General features: G+C 35.6%; 1 protein-coding gene across 1 annotated transcript; it reads left to right on the top strand.

Annotated features, from left to right (window-relative positions):
* The first annotated feature begins 16,168 nt into the window (after positions 1–16,168).
* Positions 16,169–19,133, top strand: HSPB3 (heat shock protein family B (small) member 3). Its single transcript, XM_074201780.1, has one exon. It carries the CDS (start codon positions 16,352–16,354, stop codon positions 16,805–16,807), a length of 456 nt encoding a protein of 151 aa, XP_074057881.1. The 5' UTR covers positions 16,169–16,351; the 3' UTR covers positions 16,808–19,133.
* The last annotated feature ends 1,756 nt before the right edge of the window (positions 19,134–20,889 follow it).

Below are 20,889 nucleotides of genomic sequence, written 5' to 3'. Positions count from 1 at the left end.
GATTCTAGCTGATAATGACAAATCCCCCAGTGGGTAGAAATTGAGTACATTACTTCCCTTAGAACTGCTTGACCTAAAACTTATCTGCCTTCAGTTATGGGATGTTACTGGATAACCATAATCTCTACTGTTGACTCAGCTCTTGATTAATGTTTAAGAAAATGTCGTTAATGTTACAGGCTCTTTCTTTTCTTTTTTCTTTTTCTTTCTTTCCTTTCTTCTCTTCTTCTTTCTTTTTTCCTCCTGTTGTTTTTTTCATCCTTTTCTTTCATCTTTCTCTTCTTTCTTATATCTTTCTTTTTTCTCCTTTCTATTTTTTTCATCTCTTTGTTTTTCTTTTCTTTCTTTTCTTTCTTTCTTTCTTTCTTTCTTTCTTTCTTTCTTTCTGTCTCTCTTTCTTTCTTTCTTTCTTTCTTTCTTTCTTTCTTTCTTTCTTTCTTTCTTTCTTTCTTTCTTTCTTCCCTCCTCTTTTCCCATAGACCTTTCATCTGCAGAGCTCTAGATCTGGAGTCAAGAAGACCTGAACTCAAATCATGCCTCAAACACTTACTCTGAAAGCAATAGAACCTCTTTCAACCTCAGATTTCTCATCTGTAAAATGGGGTTGGATATGATGGACTCTAAAGTCCTTTTCCAGCTCTAAATCTGAGATGTTGTTATTAAAGATCTCCTTTATGAGATCCAGCAATATAGTCACTCTGGAAATTACATTTAATATTAATTATTAAATTTGTCTCAGGCCACAGAAATAATCATTATCAATCCAAATAGTAACTGATCTCCCAAGTCAAAGGCTCTTGACATTTGTATTTCAAAAATAAACCTTCAGTAATGCTTATTTCCCCCTATAGTGAGTCAACAAACATTTATTTATTTTATTAATTTATCTTTGTTTTCTTTTTTAATTAAAGATTTTATTTATTTTGTGTTTTACAATTTTCCCCCAATCTTACTTCCCTCCCCCTACCCCCCACAGAAAGCAATTTGTCAGTCTTTACATTGTTTCCATGTTGTATATTTATCCAAATTGGGTGTGATGAGAGAGAAATCATATCCTTAAGGAAGAAACAAAAAAGTATAAGAGATAACAAGATCAGACAATAAGATATCAGGTGTTTTTTTTTCTAAATTAAAGGGAATAGTCCTTGAACTTTGTTCAAACTCCACAGTTCTTTCTCTGGATACAGATGGTATTCTCCTTTGCAGACAGCCCCAAATTGTCCCTGATTGTTGGAATGAGCGAGTCCATCAAGGCTGATCATCACCCCCATGTTGCTGTTAGGGTATACAGTGTTTTTCTGGTTCTGCTCATCTCACTCAGCATCAGTTCACGCAAATCCCTCCAGGCTTCCCTGAATTCCCATTCCCTCCTGGTTTCTAATAGAACAATAGTGTTCCATGACATACATATACCACAGTTTGCTAAGCCATTCCCCAACTGAAGGACATTTACTTGGTTTCCAATTCTTTGCCACCACAAATAGGGCTGCTATGAATATTTTTGTACAAGTGATGGTTTTTTTTTAGGTTTTTTTTTTGCCAGGCACACAGGGACAAATGATGTTTTTAACCCTTTTTCATCATCTCTTCAGGATATAGACCCAGTAGTGGTATTGCTGGATCAAAGGGCAGGCACATTTTGGACGAAGTTTCAAATTGCTCTCCAGAAAGGTTGGATGAGTTCACAGCTCCACCAACAATATAATAGCATCCCAGATTTCCCACAACCCTTCCAACAATGACCATTATCCTTTCTGGTCATATTGGCCAGTCTGAGAAGTGTGAGGTGGTACCTCAGAGAAGCTTTTATCTGCATTTCTCTAATAAGTAATGATTTAGAGCAATTTTTCATATGGCTATGGATTGCTTTGATCTCCTCATCTGTAAATTGCCTTTGCATATCCTTTGACCATTTGTCAATTGGGAAGTGGCTTTTTTTTAAATATGACTCAGTTCTCTGTATATTTTAGAAATGAGTCCTTTGTCAGAAACATAAGTTGTAAAGATTGTTTCCCAGTTTACTATATTTCTTTTGATTTTGGTTGCAGTGGTTTTATCTGTACAAAAGCTTTTTAATTTAATGTAATTGAAATCATCATTTGTTTTTAGTGATGTTCTCCATCTCTTCCTTAGTCATAAACTGCTTCCCTTTCCATAGATCTGACAGGTAAACTAGTCCTTGATCTTCTAATTTGCTTATAGTATTGTTTTTTATGATCCTGTATCCATTTGGATCTTCTCTTGGTATAGGGTGTGAGGTTTTTCTTCCATACTAACTTCCAATTTTCCCAGCAGTTTTTATCGAAGAGAGAGGTTTTATCCCAATAGCTGGACTCCTTGGGTTTATCAAACAGCAGATTACTATAATCATTTCCTGCTATTGCACCTAGTCTATTCCACTGGTCCACCACTCTATTTTTTAGCCAATATCAGACAGTTTTGATGACTGGTGCTTTATAATATAATTTTAGATTGGTAGGGCTAAGCCCCCTTCTTTTTTTCTTTTTTTCATTAAATCCCTGGAAATTCTTGACTTTTTATTTCTCCATATGAATTTACATACAACTTTTTCTAACTCATTAAAGTAATTTTTTGTAATTTTGATTGGTAGGGCACTAAACAGGTAGTTTAGTTTTGGTAGAATTGTCATTTTTTTTATCATATTAGCTCTACCTATCCATGAGCAGTTGATGTTTGCCCAGTTATTTAAATTTGATTTAATTTGTGTGAGAAGTGTTTTATAATTGTTTTCAAAAAGTTTCTGAGTCTGTCTTGGCAAATAGACTCCCAGGTATTTTATATTGTCTGAGGTTACTTTGAATGGGATTTCTCTTTCTAGCTCTTCCTGCTATATCTTGCTAAACATATATAGAAAAGTTGAGGATTTATGAGGGTTTATTTTATAACCTGCAACTTTGCTAAAATTGCTAATTGTTTCCAGTAGTTTTTTAGATGATCTTTTTGGATTCTCTGGGTATAACATCATGTCATCTTCAAAGAGTGAGAATTTTGTCTCTTACTTCCCAATTCTAATTCCTTCAATTTCTTTTTCTTCTCTAATTGCTGAAGCTAGCATTTCTAATACGATATTGAATAGTAGTGGTGATAATGGGCATCCTTGCTTCACTCCTGATCTTATTGGGAATGCCTCTAGCCTCTCCCCATTGAATATAATGCTTTTTGATGGTTTCAGATAGATACTGCTTATTATTCTAAGGAAAAGTCCATTTATTCCTACACTCTCTAGTGTTTTTAGTAGCAATGGATGCTATATTTTATCAAAAGCTTTTTCAGCATCTATTGATATAATCATATAATTTCTGATAGATTTGTTGTTGATATAATTGATTATATTGGTTTCTTAATATTGAACCAACCCTGCATTCCTGGAATAAATCCCACTTGAGCATAATGTATTATCCCAGTGATAACTTGTAATCGTTTTGCTAAGATTTTATTTAAGATTTTTGCATCTATATTCATCATGGAGATAGGTCTATAGTTTTCTTTCTCTGTTTTAACTCTTCTTGGTTTAGGTATCAGCACAATATTGGTTTCATAGAAAGAGTTAGGCAGAGTTCCATCTTTCCCTATTTTTCCAAAGAGTTTATGTAGAATAAGAAACATTTATTAAACATATGCTATGTATCAGGGATAGGACTATGAGTTGGAGACATAAAGGACAAAATCCAGTCCCTGACCTCAAGGAGTTCATAGTGCTAAGGAGAAAAAAACACATGCAACAACTATCTACAAACAAACTTATATGTATGATAAATGAAAAATAATAAACAGAAGGAAGGCACTAGCCCTAAATTCATCTCTTATACAAAAGAGTATTGAAGCTAAAACATTAAGATGCAAAACAAACTGTACAAAAATTTATTAAAAAGTTTACAAGATAGGGGTGGCTGGGTGGCACAGCGGATAAAGCACTGGCTCTGGAGTCAGGAGTACCTGGGTTCAAATCCGGTCTCAAACATTTAATAATTACCTAGCTGTGTGGCCTTGGGCAAGCCACTTAACCTCATTTGCCTTGCAAAAACCTAAAAAAAAAGGTTATAAGACATAGGAAGGACTGGGGGGGGGGGGGAGAGAGAGAGAGAGAGAGAGAGAGAGAGAGAGAGAGAGAGAGAAAAGAACAGTGAAGCAGTGTTGGCTGGGCCATGGTCAGAGAAGACTGCAGCCTTGAGCCAGGGTCCAACCCAGGTTTTTAAGTTTTGCCTCTCATTCAGAAGATGAGACCTGGACCTGGAATTAGGTAGAGGGTAAAGCCTAAAGAGATTAGGATACGAATTTTACATTCAAGAATGGGGAGAGTCTCCACCTAAGCAGCTTTTAAGATTATAATTATTTCTGTTACATTCACAATTCTCTTCATCTTTCCCCTGTATCAAAACCAGTGAACTAGACTTGGTCTTAAAGGACAGATAAAAGAATAATAAAATTAAATTAAAAATCACAGAATCTGGGGCCAGCTAACAAGACCCCACCTTTGCCCACTAGAGGGCAGTTATAAACTTACAGGATTCTTAAGTAAAGGGGCTACTTTTTGTCAAAAACAGGGAGTCAATCTGGATTTTTTCAGTTTACTTTTTTAGAGTGGCAGATAAGGGAAAAAGCAACTTAGCTTGACCTAGTAGATAGATGGTCAAGCTTCTCCTCAGAAAGATTGGTGTGGAGTTCCTGCCCTAGACAGACACTAGCTGGGGTGATCTTAGGCAAGTTGTGGGACCTCCTCACCTCCCAGGCAACTAGTTAAGACTGTCCCTGAAGAATTACTGATCAATAATATAATAAGAAATATTGATCAATGTGGGTGGCTTCTTCTATTTCCTACACAGGCGAAATTCTAAACCAAAGGAAAATGAGAGACGTTCTGGACTTGTTATTGTGAGTTCATATCTGGTTTCAGACTTTACTAGCTGTGTGACTCTGGGGAAGTCACTTAACCTGATTGTCTCTTTTTGCTCAGATGTAAAATGGAGATGGGAGAAAGGGGTGGGGGATATGATGGAAAGGAAGGAAAACTGGGGAGGGGCAGTCAAGGAAGATAATGTTTATAAAAGCACTATAGCAGGGGCTAAATAAATTTATATAATATGTTGTTAAACATAATTTTCTTAGGCTAAAATTGAAATAACAAAGTTAGTTTTATAAATTAAGTTTTATTTTCTAGATTTTACCAAAAACTCATGGGTGGATGGTACCCTTAAGAATATCAACCCTGATACAAAATTCTGGGGGCATTTTATACAGAAAGGACAAAAAATAATAAAAACTAAGTTACATTACCAATGAGATAGCTGTCATGGTTTTACAATTTGATCCTCTCATATCTAATATTTCCTTAAAAATTCCTATTGACAAGAATCCCACTTAGGCTGGAGAGTAAATGGAGAGTAAATGTTTACAGATAACAAATAGGATTGTTCTCTCCTCTTCCAAGACATCTCTTATCTTGAGGTTTGTTGACAAGATAAAGGAATTTATTGGTGCTATCACTGAGATGATGAGATAGTATTGATGTAGGCCAACTTAACACTTGGGATGTAGGAGAGGGGCATCACACTTTTTTTGCACACTGAAATTTATAACTATTAGTTAAAGGTTAAGAGACCAATTTTTGATCAGAAATATATAGATAATAAATATTAATTCTAAATTAAAGAACATCAGATAAGATAATGTAAATATTTGATATAATATTAATGTTTAATATAATTATATAAACCATAAATAATCCTTTCACTTAAGTGGAAGTGAGGGAGTAAAGGAAGAAATAAAATAACTTTCTAAGGTCACACTGTAAGTCAGGAGCTATAGAATATTTATTCCATTGAGGTGTTTTTATTCCCTTGCCTTCAGTATGACAAACAGTACTCTCTTTATATGCATACACATACCACTTAGTTATGATCAGTGGTATGGGTGTGTAAGGATTTTGGTTCAAGGAATAGTGTCTTCCCAGAAAACTAGCTCAGCACAAAAACAGGAGAACATTGTACACGATGACAACCATATTGTAAAGATGTGAAATACTTAGTTACAATATTGTGAAAGACTTAGCTATTCTGATCAAGACAATCATCTAAGACAATTTCAAAGGATTCATGTTGAAAAATTCTCTTCCAAAGAGTGAATTGATGAACTTTGAGGGCAGATGGAAGCATGCTTTTTAAATTTTTCTTTATTTTTTTCTTGTTATGTGTGTATGTTTTCTTTTGCAACATGGCTAAATATGTTTTGCTATGACTTCACATGTATAATTGATATCAAATTACTTGCCTTCTTGAAGGGAGAGAGGTGGGAGGGAAAATTTTAAACTAAAAATTTAAAAATTATTAACCTTTTTTACATATAATTGGGAAATATTTAATGAAATAAAAAATTTTTTTTAAAGGAAATTAGCTCAGTATTTTAAAGAAACAGTAGAGCTGTGGAGAGAGCATCAGCCCTGGAGTCAGGAGGACCTGAGTTCAAATTCAGCCTCAGACACTTGATAATTACCTTGCTGTGTGACCTTGGGCAAGCCATAAAACAGTAGAGCTACAATCTGGAAAAAAAAGACTCAAAGTGCTGATTTGCTGTGTTCCATTAAAAAAAAGAGGGAAAATGTCTGAATAACTTGTCATTCCTCAATCTACCTCTATATTTTCTCTTCTGTCCAGCTTCTTCTCTCCACTCCTATAGTCACCAGGATTGTTCAGGTCTTTGCAAAGGAAATGAAGTGAGTAAAAAGTGAGAAGGACTCTAAGATTGCAAAACTAGAAGGATGAAGATGTCCTTGTCAGATATAGGGAAGTAAAAATTGGAGATAATAGATGGATATTGGAGTTAAAGGAGGAATCAAAAATGACTGAAGATTCAAGTCAGAAACCCTAGGAAAATGTTGATACCATTAAGAGAAACAGAAGGAAAAGTAGGAGGTCATTCAAAAAATGGTAAGGATGAGACAATCTCAACTGCTGTTTTGTTCTTATTTGCTATTGTAAATATCTGCTACCTGTTTATCTTGTGTATGCTATGAATTAGATATTCGAGGTCCTCATTCTGCTCCAAGAACTTAGAATCTTCTCCATAGAGTATTCCCACAAATATTCCTGTTATTGAGAATATACTAGCTCTCCTAGACTTGACTTTTGTCTTGCCCCTGGATTTAGGTGACTCTGGAGGAGAGAAGTGAGCCTGATGACTTTGCACGGTACTGCCTCATTTAAGTTCAATTTATGCAAGTCAAGACATCAACCTTGTGATGTCATTGATCCCTTCAAAGGAAAAATGAAAAACAACAATTTGGTCAATTGAAGATGAAATGAGATAATATCTACAAAACACTTAGCAAAGTGGCTCCCATAGAGTAAATGCTTAAAAAAAAAGTTTATCCTTCTCCCACTTCCTTCTCCTGGAGTCATATCACTGTGAGTTTGCTAACAAATATATTTGAAGGTGACAGTAAGACATCAGGGTGAAATAACCAGCAGGAATTTTTAAAATATGGCAGTTCAGCTGATGAGAGATTTCAGGGCTTGGAAATATGGAATTTAGGGACTATTGACCTAGAACCTTGATGGCCAGGAGTGGATTGAATATCAAAGAATGTTAGAGATGTAGGAGGTCAGAGGTTATTGATCTTTTCTAACCTCTACCTGCTTAAGAATCTCTTCCCTAGCATATAGACTATGACTTCCTCCAGCTGTTGCCTAGGCTCCTTTTAAAGGGAAACCCAATTGTCATTTAAATCTATCAATTTTACCTTATAAACTCTAAACTCAACTATTTTCTAAATCTAGCAATTTCACCTTTAAATAATCTTAGTTGTTAGGAAGTTTTCCTCATATAAATCTTCCATTGATCCTAGCTTTATCCTCTGGTGCAAAGAAGATGTAATTTATTCTGCATTTTCTGACTTCCTGGTTAGGGATTCAGAGTAAGCTATTTTTGGGTTAAGGTATTTTGTGGGTTCATACTTCCAAAATTATAGATCATGAGACCTACTTAACTTTTATTTACCTTTATTACCTTTTACATTCACCTTTATTAGATGTCTGCTAACATTAGTCAGAGAACAGAAATCACTCAAAGTAAAGGACTTTACTGAGATGGAATCCTAAGAAAGTAGTTATAAAACATTTCCCCATAAACCTGATGTACACTCTCCCACAAATATGGAGGAAGAGTATGCACACACAAATAGAGAGGGAGCCTGTGGCCCAAGTGGCCCACACCTCTGTTCCTGTACTATCTCTTCATGTGGCATCTTTACAGAGCTCTCCCTGAACACAGCATGTTCCCTAGGTGAGGAACTCCACTGGGTTCCCTTCCTTCTTCTCTGTATCTCCCACTGCATGAATATCTCCTTGACTAGATGTCAACCAATGGGAAGGGTCTAGAAATATCACTGTGTCATCTCCCAAACCCCAAAAAGAGGCAAGAAGCTTTTTTTCTTTTAGTGTAGAAGACTCTATTCCACTGTCAGGACTCACATTCCTCATACTTGTTTTTACCTCGACTGACTCCCTAGATTAGGAAGTATTTCTTATTTCTGAATAATGCATGTGTGTGTATGTATTTATTTATTGCAAGGCAAATGGGGTTAAGTGTCTTGCCCAAGGCCACACAGCTAGGTAATTATTAAATATCTGAGACCGGATTTGAACCCAGGTACTCCTGACTCCAAGGCCAGTGCTTTATCCACTACGCCACCTAGCTGCCCCTAAATAAAGAATTTTAAATTGAATCATGGAGTACTAGGGAGTTATTGGAGTTTTTTGAATGATGGAGGTGACAGAGTCAGACCTAAGCATTTGGAAGCTTACTTTAAATGCAGAATGGAGAATGTGTTCCAGTGGGAAGAGACTTGTAGACCAATCAAGTGGCTGTTAACAATGATCCAGGTAGGAAGTGATAGGGATCTTTGTTGGGTGAAATCCTCAAAGCAAAAGGGATTATAAAGAAGAGAGAGTTTGGAGTGGAATATTGGATGGGAACATTTGAATGGGAAAGGGATAGCATGGAGATATCTGTGTGTGTGTGTGTGTGTGTGTGTGTGTGTGCGTGCAGTGTATATATGTGTGTGCTTATGTGTGCATATGCATGTGCATGCATATGCATGTGTGCCTACATATATATACACACACAATACACACATATATGTACCCATCAAAAAAAAGTGATAGCAGTATCAGAACAAAGAAGGTTATATGAGAGATGTTGGAAAGATAACCCCAACATACTTCATCAATAGATTGGATATGAGAGGTGTTAACAGAATTTTACTGAGTCTTCCTCTAACTTGGGCAAAACAGAATAGGCCAGAGACAGGGTCCCAGTAATCAAGTAGCCATTTAATTAATTAGTTTCATCATATCAAAGGTAGAGATTATAAATGAATCACAGTGGGAAGGGAGGGGGAAGTTGGATCACAGCATAATCAATTTTTTTTTTGGTGAGGCATTGGGGTTAAGTGATTTGCCTAAGGTCACACAGGTAAGTATTATGTGTCTGAGGTCAAATTTGAACTCAGGTCCTCCTGACTTCAGGGTCAGTGCTCTGGCCACTGTGCTCCCCACCCCCCACAATCAATTCTAAGACTAGAGAAGTTTCTTACACAAGCCCAAGAGTGTAAGACAAACAGAGGCATAAAAGTTCTTGGGGAATAATTCTTCTCAATTCTTGGGGGTTATTCTTTTCCTTGGGTATAGGATAGGAAATACACTGATTCACTTTATTTAACATTGACAGGCACAAACAAATTACATTAGTCTGTATTGTATGTACTCTCACTCCCAAAGCAGAGTCTGCTGGGAAAATGAATCTCTAAAACTAAACCATTAGCAATTCATTACAATATCATATCAATCAGTACAAAAAAATCATAATCTCCTTGGACAAGAATGAGAGAGTGAGGAGTCAAGGTTATCTAGGTTGTAAATCTGGGTGACTTAGAGAATGATGGTACTTTTGACAGTAATACAGAAGTTAGGAAGAGGGGAGGGTTTGGGGAAAAGATAATTTCAGTTTTGAACACTCATCAGGTCCCATAACTAGTTATTCTTAGGTGTATTTCATATATGGTCTACGATGCCTAGATTTTAAGCCACAGTTCAGGCATTCAAATCTCATCCTCAGATACTATATCCTTAGCCAGCTATCCATTTTCCAAACCTGCTTTTCTCTTCTGGGTCCCTTGCCTTTGATGGACAGCAGTGATGTAAATATCCCTCTGTCCCAATATTTTTCAGTTTCTTGCCTAAGACTTCATCATACTTAGTAGTGTTTCCTAGATTCTTTTTTTCTTTAGGTTTTTTTAGTTTTTTTTTTTTTGCAAGGCAAATAGGGTTAAGTGGCTTGTCCAAGGCCACACAGCTAGGTAATTATTAAGTGTCTGAGGCAGGATTTGAACCCAGGTACTCCTGGCTCCAAGGCCGGTGCTTTATCTACTACACCACCTAGCCGCCCTGTTTCCTAGATTCTTAATGAAAATATGATTTGAAAATCAACATATGAATCTAAAGACATGGATTTTGTCATTAAGACAAGATCTCAAAAGGCAGAATATAGAAGAGAAAAACAAGGGGTCAAGGAAAGTAATCATTAGGTAGAATTGATTACGTTATATGGGGCTTACTCTTTGATTGCTTTCCTGAGTCCATTATTCAGGGGAGTCACTAGCCTTAAGTCTTGTTTTTCTTCAGTAACACTGAAGTTTGTTGATTGTGCTATCATTTCCTACTCTGAGGAAGGTTTGTGGGGAAGAGGTCATTTTGACAAGTTTTCTAGTTAAGTTGATGAGAGTGCAAGGCAATGAATGCCTTGTCTAGAGGTATCTGAAGAGAATTCTCAGGTGCACTGACACCTGCTGAGAGGAGAGGACATTCCTATGATTGGGTTCTCAGTTACTGGGGTAATCTTCAAGAGGACTGACAATTGAAGGGGAGGGAGGGGAACTGTACTCTATGGTCTATCAAAGAGAGCCAGTCCTACTTTTCTCTCACTCTTTATTTGGACTTTCGGACTTGACTACAGCAGGAAAGACCTTAATTCTGAGACACAATCAGGGATGGAAGACAGGGAAAGAATTTTTCACTTCTCCCAAATCTCCCCCAGAAGAATAGAATTATGGCAGAGACAAATGTATGATCACTTGGTCTCAGAGACTGGTTCATGGACAATATTCATGAACCCTAAACCCTCCTCTGAGAAAGAGCAGTTTTTAATTTTTTTGGTAATGTGATCCTGAATCTAACCTTCTAGTAGCCCCATATCTCAAACTATATTATAAAGCATCAATTATCAGAATAATCTAGTACTGAATAAGAAATAGAATAGTGAGGGTGGCTAGGTGGTGCAATGTATAGAGCACCGGCCCTGGAGTCAGGAGTACCTGAGTTCAAATCTGGCCTCAGACACTTAATAATTACCTAGCTGTGTGGCCTTGGACAAGCCACTTAACCCCACTGCCTTGCAAAAACTAAAAAAAACCCAAAAAAACCCAAAAAAAAATAAATAGAATAGTTGATCAATAGATTAACTTAGGTACACAACATATAGAAATAATTGAACACCGTAATTTAATGTTTTGTCCTTCATTCTTGAAGAAAAGCACAACCTCAAGGAGGTGATGCCATGACAAGCATATGAATTAGATCTGAGTGAGGGGGTGCAGTATTAAGTTACCAACCTCACATTCTCCTCCATAGTCATCTGTGAATCAGGATGACTGGAGATGACCCTGGATGTGACATAATCAGGGTTAGGTGATTTACCCAAGGTCACAAAGCTAATAAAAGTCAGAGGCTGGATTTGAACTCTTGTCCTCCTGATACTAAGGACAGTGCTCTATCCTCTGTGCCATCTAGCTGACCCCCACAATAATGTAGTATTTGATAAATCTCAAGAGCTGAACTACTGAGGCAAGAACTTGCTATTTGACAAAAAACTGCTGAGAAAACTGGAAAGTAATTTGATAGAAACTAGGTGTAGACCAATATTTCACATGGTATTCCAAGATAAGATCAAAACTTATATATGATTTAGACATAAAGTATGATATCATTAGCAAATTAAGGGAATATGGAAAAAATTATGTCAGATCCATGGATAAGGGAAGAGTCATGACCAAACAAGATAGAATCATGGGAGGTAAATTTAATAATTTTGATTAAATTAAAGTTAAAATTTTTTGAACAAACAAAACTAAGGCAGTTAAAAAATAAAAGGAAAGCTTGAACCTGGGAGAAAAACATTTTCACAGCATATTTCTCTGACAATGGCCTCATTTTTCAATTATATAAGGAACTGAGCTAAATTAATAAAAAAAGAAGAGCCATTTCCTAAATGATAAGTGGTCAAAGGATATGAAGAAGAAGAAATTTTCAGAAGAAGAAATCAAATCTAATCATATGAAAAAAGATGCTCTTTATCTCTAATAATTAGGAAAATGTACATTAAAACAACAAGAGGTAAAGGTAGAACCCCTAGCTTTGATTTCCTTATCTATCATTGCATATCCTTTGACCATTTGTCAATTGGGGAATTACTTGCTAAAGAAATTTTCTTTGGTTTTTTTTTTCCTGTTTGTTTTTTAGTGGGTTTTTTGCAAGGAAAATGGGGTTAAGTGTCTTGCCCAAGTCCACACAGGTAATTATTAAGTGTCTGAGGTCACATTTGAACTCGGTACTCCTGACACCAGGGCCAGTGCTCTATCCACTGCACCACCTAGCCACCCAGCACTTTTCTTAATAATAGTTCTGACCAGGTGATGGCTAAATGTACAATAGATAGTGCACCATCCTAGAGACCTTAGTTCAAATCCAACTTCAGAAACTTACTAGCTTTGTGATTGTAGGCAAGTCATTGAACCCCTCAGTTTCCTGAAAAATAATGACAACCCCTAACTCCCAGGTTATTATGAGGTTCAAATGAGATAATAATTGAAAAACTCTTATTATAGGGTATGGCACATAGTAAGCATTGTATATATTATTTCCCTTACTCAATACATTTCAATGGGTCTCCAGAATCAAACACCAACTCTTCTGTTTGGCATTTAAAGCTCTTTGAGACCTGGTCCTTTCCAATTTTTCCAATCTCCTTAAATAATTCCACTCTTCACAATCTACAATCCAAGATTCTTTCCTTCTTGCTGTTGTCCCTCACACATCATGCTCCCACTGGGTGTTCCATCTGTCTAAAATGCTTTCCCCTTTGCCTTGGACTCTATGGCTTCTTTCTTGTCTGAAACACCTCCATTTAATAGAAGAAGCTTTTCCTGGTCCTTTCAGAAGCTAATGTCTTATCTTCTGGGGTTATATTGTGTATCAAGGGTTCTTCCCCCACATGTCATATGGAATATCATTTTGTGACTCAAAGAGAAGCAGAATATACATCTCAAGCCTCTTTTTGCCCCATCCTTCTCCAAGGGAGACTTTGCTTTCTGTTGGGAGAGAAATGGGGGTTGGGGTCAGAGATTTGACCACTTTGCTCTTTTCAGAGAGAGAGAGAGAACCAGGCCAGAGTTATACCCATTTGCTCCCTTAAATATTACTAGTCTAGGAGATGTGATTTTCAGGTTCAAGCTAACTCTGGATCACTGTTGTGTTTCATTAACTAGGGGGAGGAAGATCCCAAATTTTATATCCAACAATTGAATCCCATCCCACCAAAGAGCAGTTCTATAATGATACACATTGTAAGCAGCAAAGAAACTTATTCATTTTAGTCAAAAGCTAAACAGAAATCAGAGAATGTAAACATGGAAGAACATGTACCAGAGAATCCAGAGCAAAGGAACTCTCCCATTGGGATAGAGAAGTAAGAGAGAGAAAAAGAGAGAATCCTAGATCTCACCAAAAGTGAAGTCTAAGGTTAGCTCTCTGGGGATAGGGACATGATAGAGACTGTCAATTCCTTTAATGTCTTCCCAGTCTTTTCCTTCCATAAACTGAAGTGAGATTGGCCTTATCCATTTTTTCTCTCCATGCTGGAAGTCAGAAATTCCCAAAGCAACTGAAGAAGTTCAGAAAAGGCAGGAAGGCTTGAAAAAACTGGTAGTCTTCTCTTTCAATCACATCTCCATGCCTCTCATTTATCTCCACTGGGGAAGAGAAATTCCTATACCAATGGACTTTGGGACTTGTATCTACTCTCTGTATCTTGTATGTATATATTATCTTTTCCATTGAAATATAAACTTCTGAAAGCAGGACCCTGTTGCCATTTAGTCTTTGTATCTTCAGCTAGACACAATACCCAGCACAGAGTAAGCTTAATATATGCTTACTGATTGATTGCTGGTATTGAACATAGAAGGAACAGTAGCCAATATGATGCTTTGGAAGCAGGCCAATTCTACTTTACATCTTTATTAATAAGCATGAAGAAAGCAATAAGGAGCATATCAAATCCAAGGACTTGGATTTTACAAATTTTAGTTTGATGAGTCAGGAGAAGAGAGAAATGACACACATGGATAACAAAAGTTTAGAGATCTTTCCAAGAAAGAAGATAATGTGATATAAATAGAAAAGATGCCAAGTTATGTAACTTACATTATTAAACAAAAACAAATTATTCATTACTGCCATTATATCTAATTTACAATATAAGATGTATTTTTGATTTTTAAATTTATTTATACAAATCATGCATTGACAAATTAACATTTCAATCCTTGAAAATAGTTAACTAAAATGGTATAGAAATAGTGATTGCAGTTGACAGAACTTGAAAGTTTATGCTTTTTTATTTTTAAAGGAAAGATAACAGATGCATTTTAATTAGTATCAACATTATTGCATTTGAAATTTTTTTCATTTTCTATTTAAGGTTGCTCTTAAATAATTGTAGTTATTGTGTATATTGTTCCTTTAACTGTGCTTTCTTCATCTTATATCATTTCATTTCAATCTCCCAATGTTTCTTTGATTTCTTCACCATTTATTTATTCATTATGCCAAAATATGATATGCAGATGCCACAATTTGTTCAGTCATTTCCTAGTAGTTGGATACACTAATTGTTTCCAACTGAACAAACTGCATTTATAACCAAGGTAGCTAGGATGCTCAATGGATAGAGTTAGGAAGACCTGAGTTCAAATTTGGCCTCAGACTCTTACTAACTGTGTGATCCTGGGCAAGTCACTTAACCCCATTGCCTTGCAAAAGCCAATCCCCCCAACCCCTCCCCCTCAGAAACTAAAAAAACCCCAAGAAATTATAAGAGGTGGAGAGAAGGAAGGAATACCATTCAAGTAGGTAGATGTGTGTAAAACTCTCACACTTTGAGATATACAAAGCACCTTCCTCCAAATTTTTATATCCACATAAACAAACCCATATATGCATTAGTACATGTGTATAAATGGTATATGTATGTATGTGTGTATGTGTGTGTGTGTGTGTGTGTGTGTATTTATGTATCCCAAAAAAGTCTTGGTGCAGTTTTAAAATATCATAGCTTAGGCCTTTAATAGCTTAAAAATGACACTAAGACTTTGGAGTTACCCTGAATATAAAGCTATATGTAATACAGGTATTATTATTCCCATTTTACTGATAAGGAAATAGAGGTTTAAGAGCTAAAATATCTGAAGTGAGATTCAAACCCAGAGTTTCATGTTCAGAATAGAAATTCCTTGCAGGCAGTGATGTTTTTTCATTTTTGTCTTTTTTCTTCATCAATGTCAAGTACAGCTTCTGGCATAGTATACAGACATAGTAAATGTTTATTACTTGACTTACTGTTTATTTCATCCCTAACTTTGCATTTGGGATTTTTGATAAACCTTGCTCTTAAGGTGGAACACTAGTTTCCATTTTAAGGGATGCATATTTTTCAGGAAAATCAGATGCCTTTTCAATTTTACCAAATATCTCCAAGCAGCACAGTTCTATCAAGACACTGAGCCAGAACCCTAGTATATTGACAGTGCCCAATTACAGAACACCCACATATCTCCTGTCTTTTTAGCTAAAGACTTTTATACACATTCACATGCAAACACACTTTGCGGGGAACTCATTTTCCTTTATAATAAAGAGAAAACTTTGCCAAAAATAACTGAGCATGAAATGACTGCAGTTATTTTTACTATGGTAGCAGATGCTGGGAGTCTACTAAGGCAACTCCGAGACGAGCTCTATAAATAGCAGCTGATTGTCAGTGTTCATGAAAAGATGAAGAGTGTTTTGCTCTGTGATTCAGACTCGATTGAATGGTGAAGTTCTGCCAGGGTTATAAACGAAAGGCAACTTCCATTGGAAAACCAGACTGCAGACAACTGGGCCCGGGTCACTACCAGATTCTGCTCTGACACAGGCTGTTGGGACCTCCTTCTGTAATCATCATGGAAAGAATCATCATAAGGCACCCCATAGAAATCCCAGTTCGCTACCAGGAGGAATTTGAAGCCCGAGGTCTTGAAGACTGTAGACTGGATCACAGTTTGTATGCACTGCCAGGGCCAACTATTGTGGATCTGGGGAAGGCCAGGTCAGCCCAGAAACCTCCACTGGACACAGAAGAGGAGAAGCAACCTTCAGGGGACAGGAAACTTCATTTTCAGATCTTACTGGATGTGGTCCAATTTCTCCCCGAAGATGTCATCATCCAGACTTTTGAAGGCTGGCTCTTGATCAAGGCTCAGCATGGCACCAGAATGGATGAGCATGGGTTTGTCTCAAGAAGCTTCACCCGGCAATATAAGCTACCAGATGGTGTTGAAACCAAAGACATATCGGCTCTCTTCTGCCATGATGGCATTTTGGTAGTGGAAGTGAAAGATCATGGAAGGGTTAACTAAACCACTGCTGGTTGCTGTTAATAACATAGTATGTGCCTTACTGCGGGTCTGGGAGCTCGGTGTAATAAGAGTTTGCATGTTGCCCCATTGGCTGCATTTACAGTGGGGATTAAAAAAATATATTTGAATATATTTCTTGGTACGTTGGGTTTTATTGTTCATTTTCTCTTAGTGGAAAATGGTTAGTGATTTGCCTACAGTGCAGAGCTATGCTGTTTATGCAGCTGAAAACTTATGACAATTTGAGATAAGTATTTCTGATACTGTTTTAATGCAAAACAGGTGCACTAACTACATAAATAAGGCAAGTAGGACTGAATTGGTAATAACCAGCTACAATAATTATACTAAGGAAAAGAATTAACAAGATAATTTTCTTTGAAAAAGGTTGGCATCTCTGCAAAATATAGTGCTTCTGCTAACTTTGATTTTTTTTCATTTCAATGTATTTTTTATTAAAACTGAGTCTGGTTGGGTATGATAACTATGATGGAAAGTGCAGTGGGTCTGAACTCAGAATGTCTGAGTTCAAAACCTAATTTTGTCATCTACTTACTATGTGACCTTGGGCAAGAAAAGTCATTTCACCTCTTTGGGCCTCAATTTTCTCCTCTGCAAATAAAGGGATTGGATTAGAGGATCCCAATAATTCCTTCTCACTCCAAACCTTTTTGTTTCTGCAATAGAGAGAGAAGGCAATTTGTGGAATTCATCTGGATCTATATGTTTGTTGTAAGCAAACCAAATATCAGCTAAACTGTGATTAGAATGTGATCATTTATAACAATATAAATTTGCTTTGACTCCTGTGATTGTTTACAACTCAAAATAAAGTTAGGAAACCATTTTTTAAAAGCCACACTATCCTTTTGATAGCTTTTATTAAAAAGATAATTATATTGGAAAAATAAGTAAACTTTTTTTAAAAAGGACAATTATGAGACCTGGAAAAATTGATAATAGTCAGAAAATAACAAACTATTATTTATTGTTTCCATATAATCCTTATGTCTTTCAATATTCTAATAGACAGTAAGGTATTTAAAAAAAGAAAAGAAAAAGAAGGAAAAAATTACCCAGCATGTCTGACAGTTCCCATATTATAGCTTGCCTTCTATTTACTAGTTAGCTTGTCCAAAAGAACAACAGTTAAGACTTTAATAAAGATGTATGGTTTATTGTTTTATGAAAGTTGTCTCCAACAGCTGGTCTTTTGCATTCCACAGATTTGCTATGTCATTACTGTAAATGCTAAATGGGGGAGAGAATGGGGGTGTAGGAAGAGACTTGGCTACATCCTTTATGTGTGCTTAAGATAAGTATGACTGCAGTTCTATGAATAGAAGAGGAATGTCTAATGACCAGAGCCAAGATAAATAGAGACTTTCCTACTGTCAGAGCACTGTGTGATCTAATTCATTCAATTTTCAAAGAAATCAACTACTATTACACAAGGAAATGATATAAGAAGGGGGGGGATTACAATGGAATGAAAAACACCATTTTAATTTATAACAAAGATTTTTTTCCCCCAGGATTAAAGTAGTAGAGATGTTGTGATTACTCTGTTCTGTTAAGATTGATATTTGTTTTGTTTGATGGGCTCATGTTCTAAGATTTTGGAATCCACTATCCCAGAATGAATAGCATTGATTTTCTCTGTAGTTACCTTAGGAGATTGTTCTCATATTCCACTAGTTGAAGCCTTTTAGCTACAAAATTCAGCTGGTTGCTATAGAAGTTATTATTTCCATAACTATTGCTCCTTTCAGTGGATTATTTCCCCTTTTTCAAAGCTCCAAGATTACATAAAACCTTTAATCATTAGTAAGTAGACTAGGTGTTGGCAATAGGACTGATTTTAGAGAATGAAGTCTTAACTTCTTAACTCTTTTAGTAAGTATCCATGTGAATTTAGGTAAGACAACTTATCTTTGTAGGCTTCAATTTTCTCATCTACAAAATTAGGAGACTGAACCAAATAATCTCTAACATTCCTTAAAGCTCTAAAGCCCATGGGGCATACTGTTCAGAGAAACTTGAAAGCAAAATAAATATGATTTCCATATGATAGTATTCCAAAACCTGTTGTATGGTAAAGGAACTGATGATGGTGAGGTTTCAATAACTAAATTTGGAAATAAAACAAGAAATGGTCCCTAGTGAAGTGATTTGAGCTGTTACAAAAATTTGCCCGAGTTCTTCAGTAGATATATTTTAAAGGGTCCCTTTTCTTGGAACAAAAGACCTTAAGTTTGGAAAGGTTCATCTACAGAATTTGGGCTACCATAGGATAAAATTTGACAGAGCAACTCAAAAAACTAGACCTACAGCTTTTAGCAGTTATAATCTGCATCAAGAGAGATAGTATCCACAATGAAGATTTGAACTTTGAAATATATGAGAATTAAATTAGTAGACATTCTATATTAACTAATTAATTAATTAATGTTAATTCTTTGGAGACAGACTTTATTTTTCCATCTTTAAACATTTTTTATTTCATGAAATATTTCCCAACTACATGTAAAAATTTTTTGACATTCATTTTTTAAAATTTTGAATTCCAAATTATCTCCCTCTCATTTACCTCTCTCTTCTTCTTGAGGAAGCAATTTAATATTAATTTACATATGAAGTTATGCAAAACTCATTTCCATACTAGTCATATTTCGAAAGAAAACAGAAGTAAAACAAGAAAAATAAAAGAAAAAAAATTTAAGTATGCTTCAATCTGCATTCAGAATTAATTCTTGCACTGGTGGTGGAAAACATTTTTCATCATGGGTCCTTTGGAATTGTCTTGATCAGGGTTGCTAAGTCTTTCATAGAGGATTATCCTCACAATGACACTATTACTATGTCCAGTGTTTTCCTGGTTCTACTCATTTTATGGTACATCAAATCATGGCTTCCCAGGCTTTTCTGAAAGCATCCTGCTCATTGTTTCTTATAGTAAAATAGTGTCCCATTACAATTATATATTACAACTTGTTCAGTCACTCCCCAATGGATTTGCCCTTGCTTTCCAATTCTTTGCCTCCACATAAAGAGCTGTTATAAATATTTTTGTACGTATAAGTTCTTTTTCTTTTTTGTTGAATTCTTGGTAATATAGACCTTATTGTGGTATTGCTAAATCAAAGGGATTTGCACAATTTTCAAGCCTTTTGGTCATTGTTCCAATTGTTCTGCAGAATGGTTGGAATTAGTTCACAACTTTACTCACAATGTATTAGTGTCTGTTCCACATCCCCTTCACCATTTGTCATTCTCTTTTTCTGTCATATTAGCCAATTTGATAGGTATGAAGTAATACTTAAGAATTGTTTTAATATGCTTTTCTCTAATCAGTAGTGATTTAGAACGTTTTTCTCATATGACTATTGATAGCTTCAATTTCTTCATCTGAAAACTTCCTGTTCATGTCCTTTGACCATTTATCAACTAGGAATGGTTCTTATTTTTATAAATTTGGCTAAATTCAATATATATATATGTATATGTATATGTATATGTATATGTATATGTATATGTATATGTATATATATGTGTGTATATATATATATATTATATATATAATAAGAAAATAGGAATCCCAAATTTGCCCCTATGTACTATTGCCCTTAAATTACTCATCCTCTTCTTCTGCTTCCCTCCCAAAACATACCATACATAACCTCTTGCATACATTTGTTTAGAATCCTAGTAAACTTCTTTAGAATTTGCTCTAGATTTTTGCTGTGGCCAAATTCTCTTGGAAAAATGACACTTCTATGAAGAATTTTGCTTTTTTTGCAAATTATGCTTTGCAATCTACATGTTAATTCATTTCCAAAGGCAAAAGATAATATTATCTAAAAGGAGGTTAATATAAGGCATTCTCTAAGATGGGGGAATAAGGCAGAAGGAATGCTTTGCTTTTGAAATATTTTTCATATTATTGAGAATCATTTTATGTTTTCTCTTAGTAAATGTTGAATAGTTTTTCTGAAAAAGTTTAAGAAAGCTCTGTGCACACACATAAATACACATGCATTGAATTAATATACATTTTCAGAGTTGGTATTGTTGGGTTTTTT

Source organism: Macrotis lagotis, chromosome X (genome assembly GCF_037893015.1).
Source record: "Macrotis lagotis isolate mMagLag1 chromosome X, bilby.v1.9.chrom.fasta, whole genome shotgun sequence".
Taxonomy (NCBI): Eukaryota; Metazoa; Chordata; class Mammalia; order Peramelemorphia; family Peramelidae; genus Macrotis; species Macrotis lagotis.
This window is presented reverse-complemented; position numbering and strand designations above follow the sequence as displayed.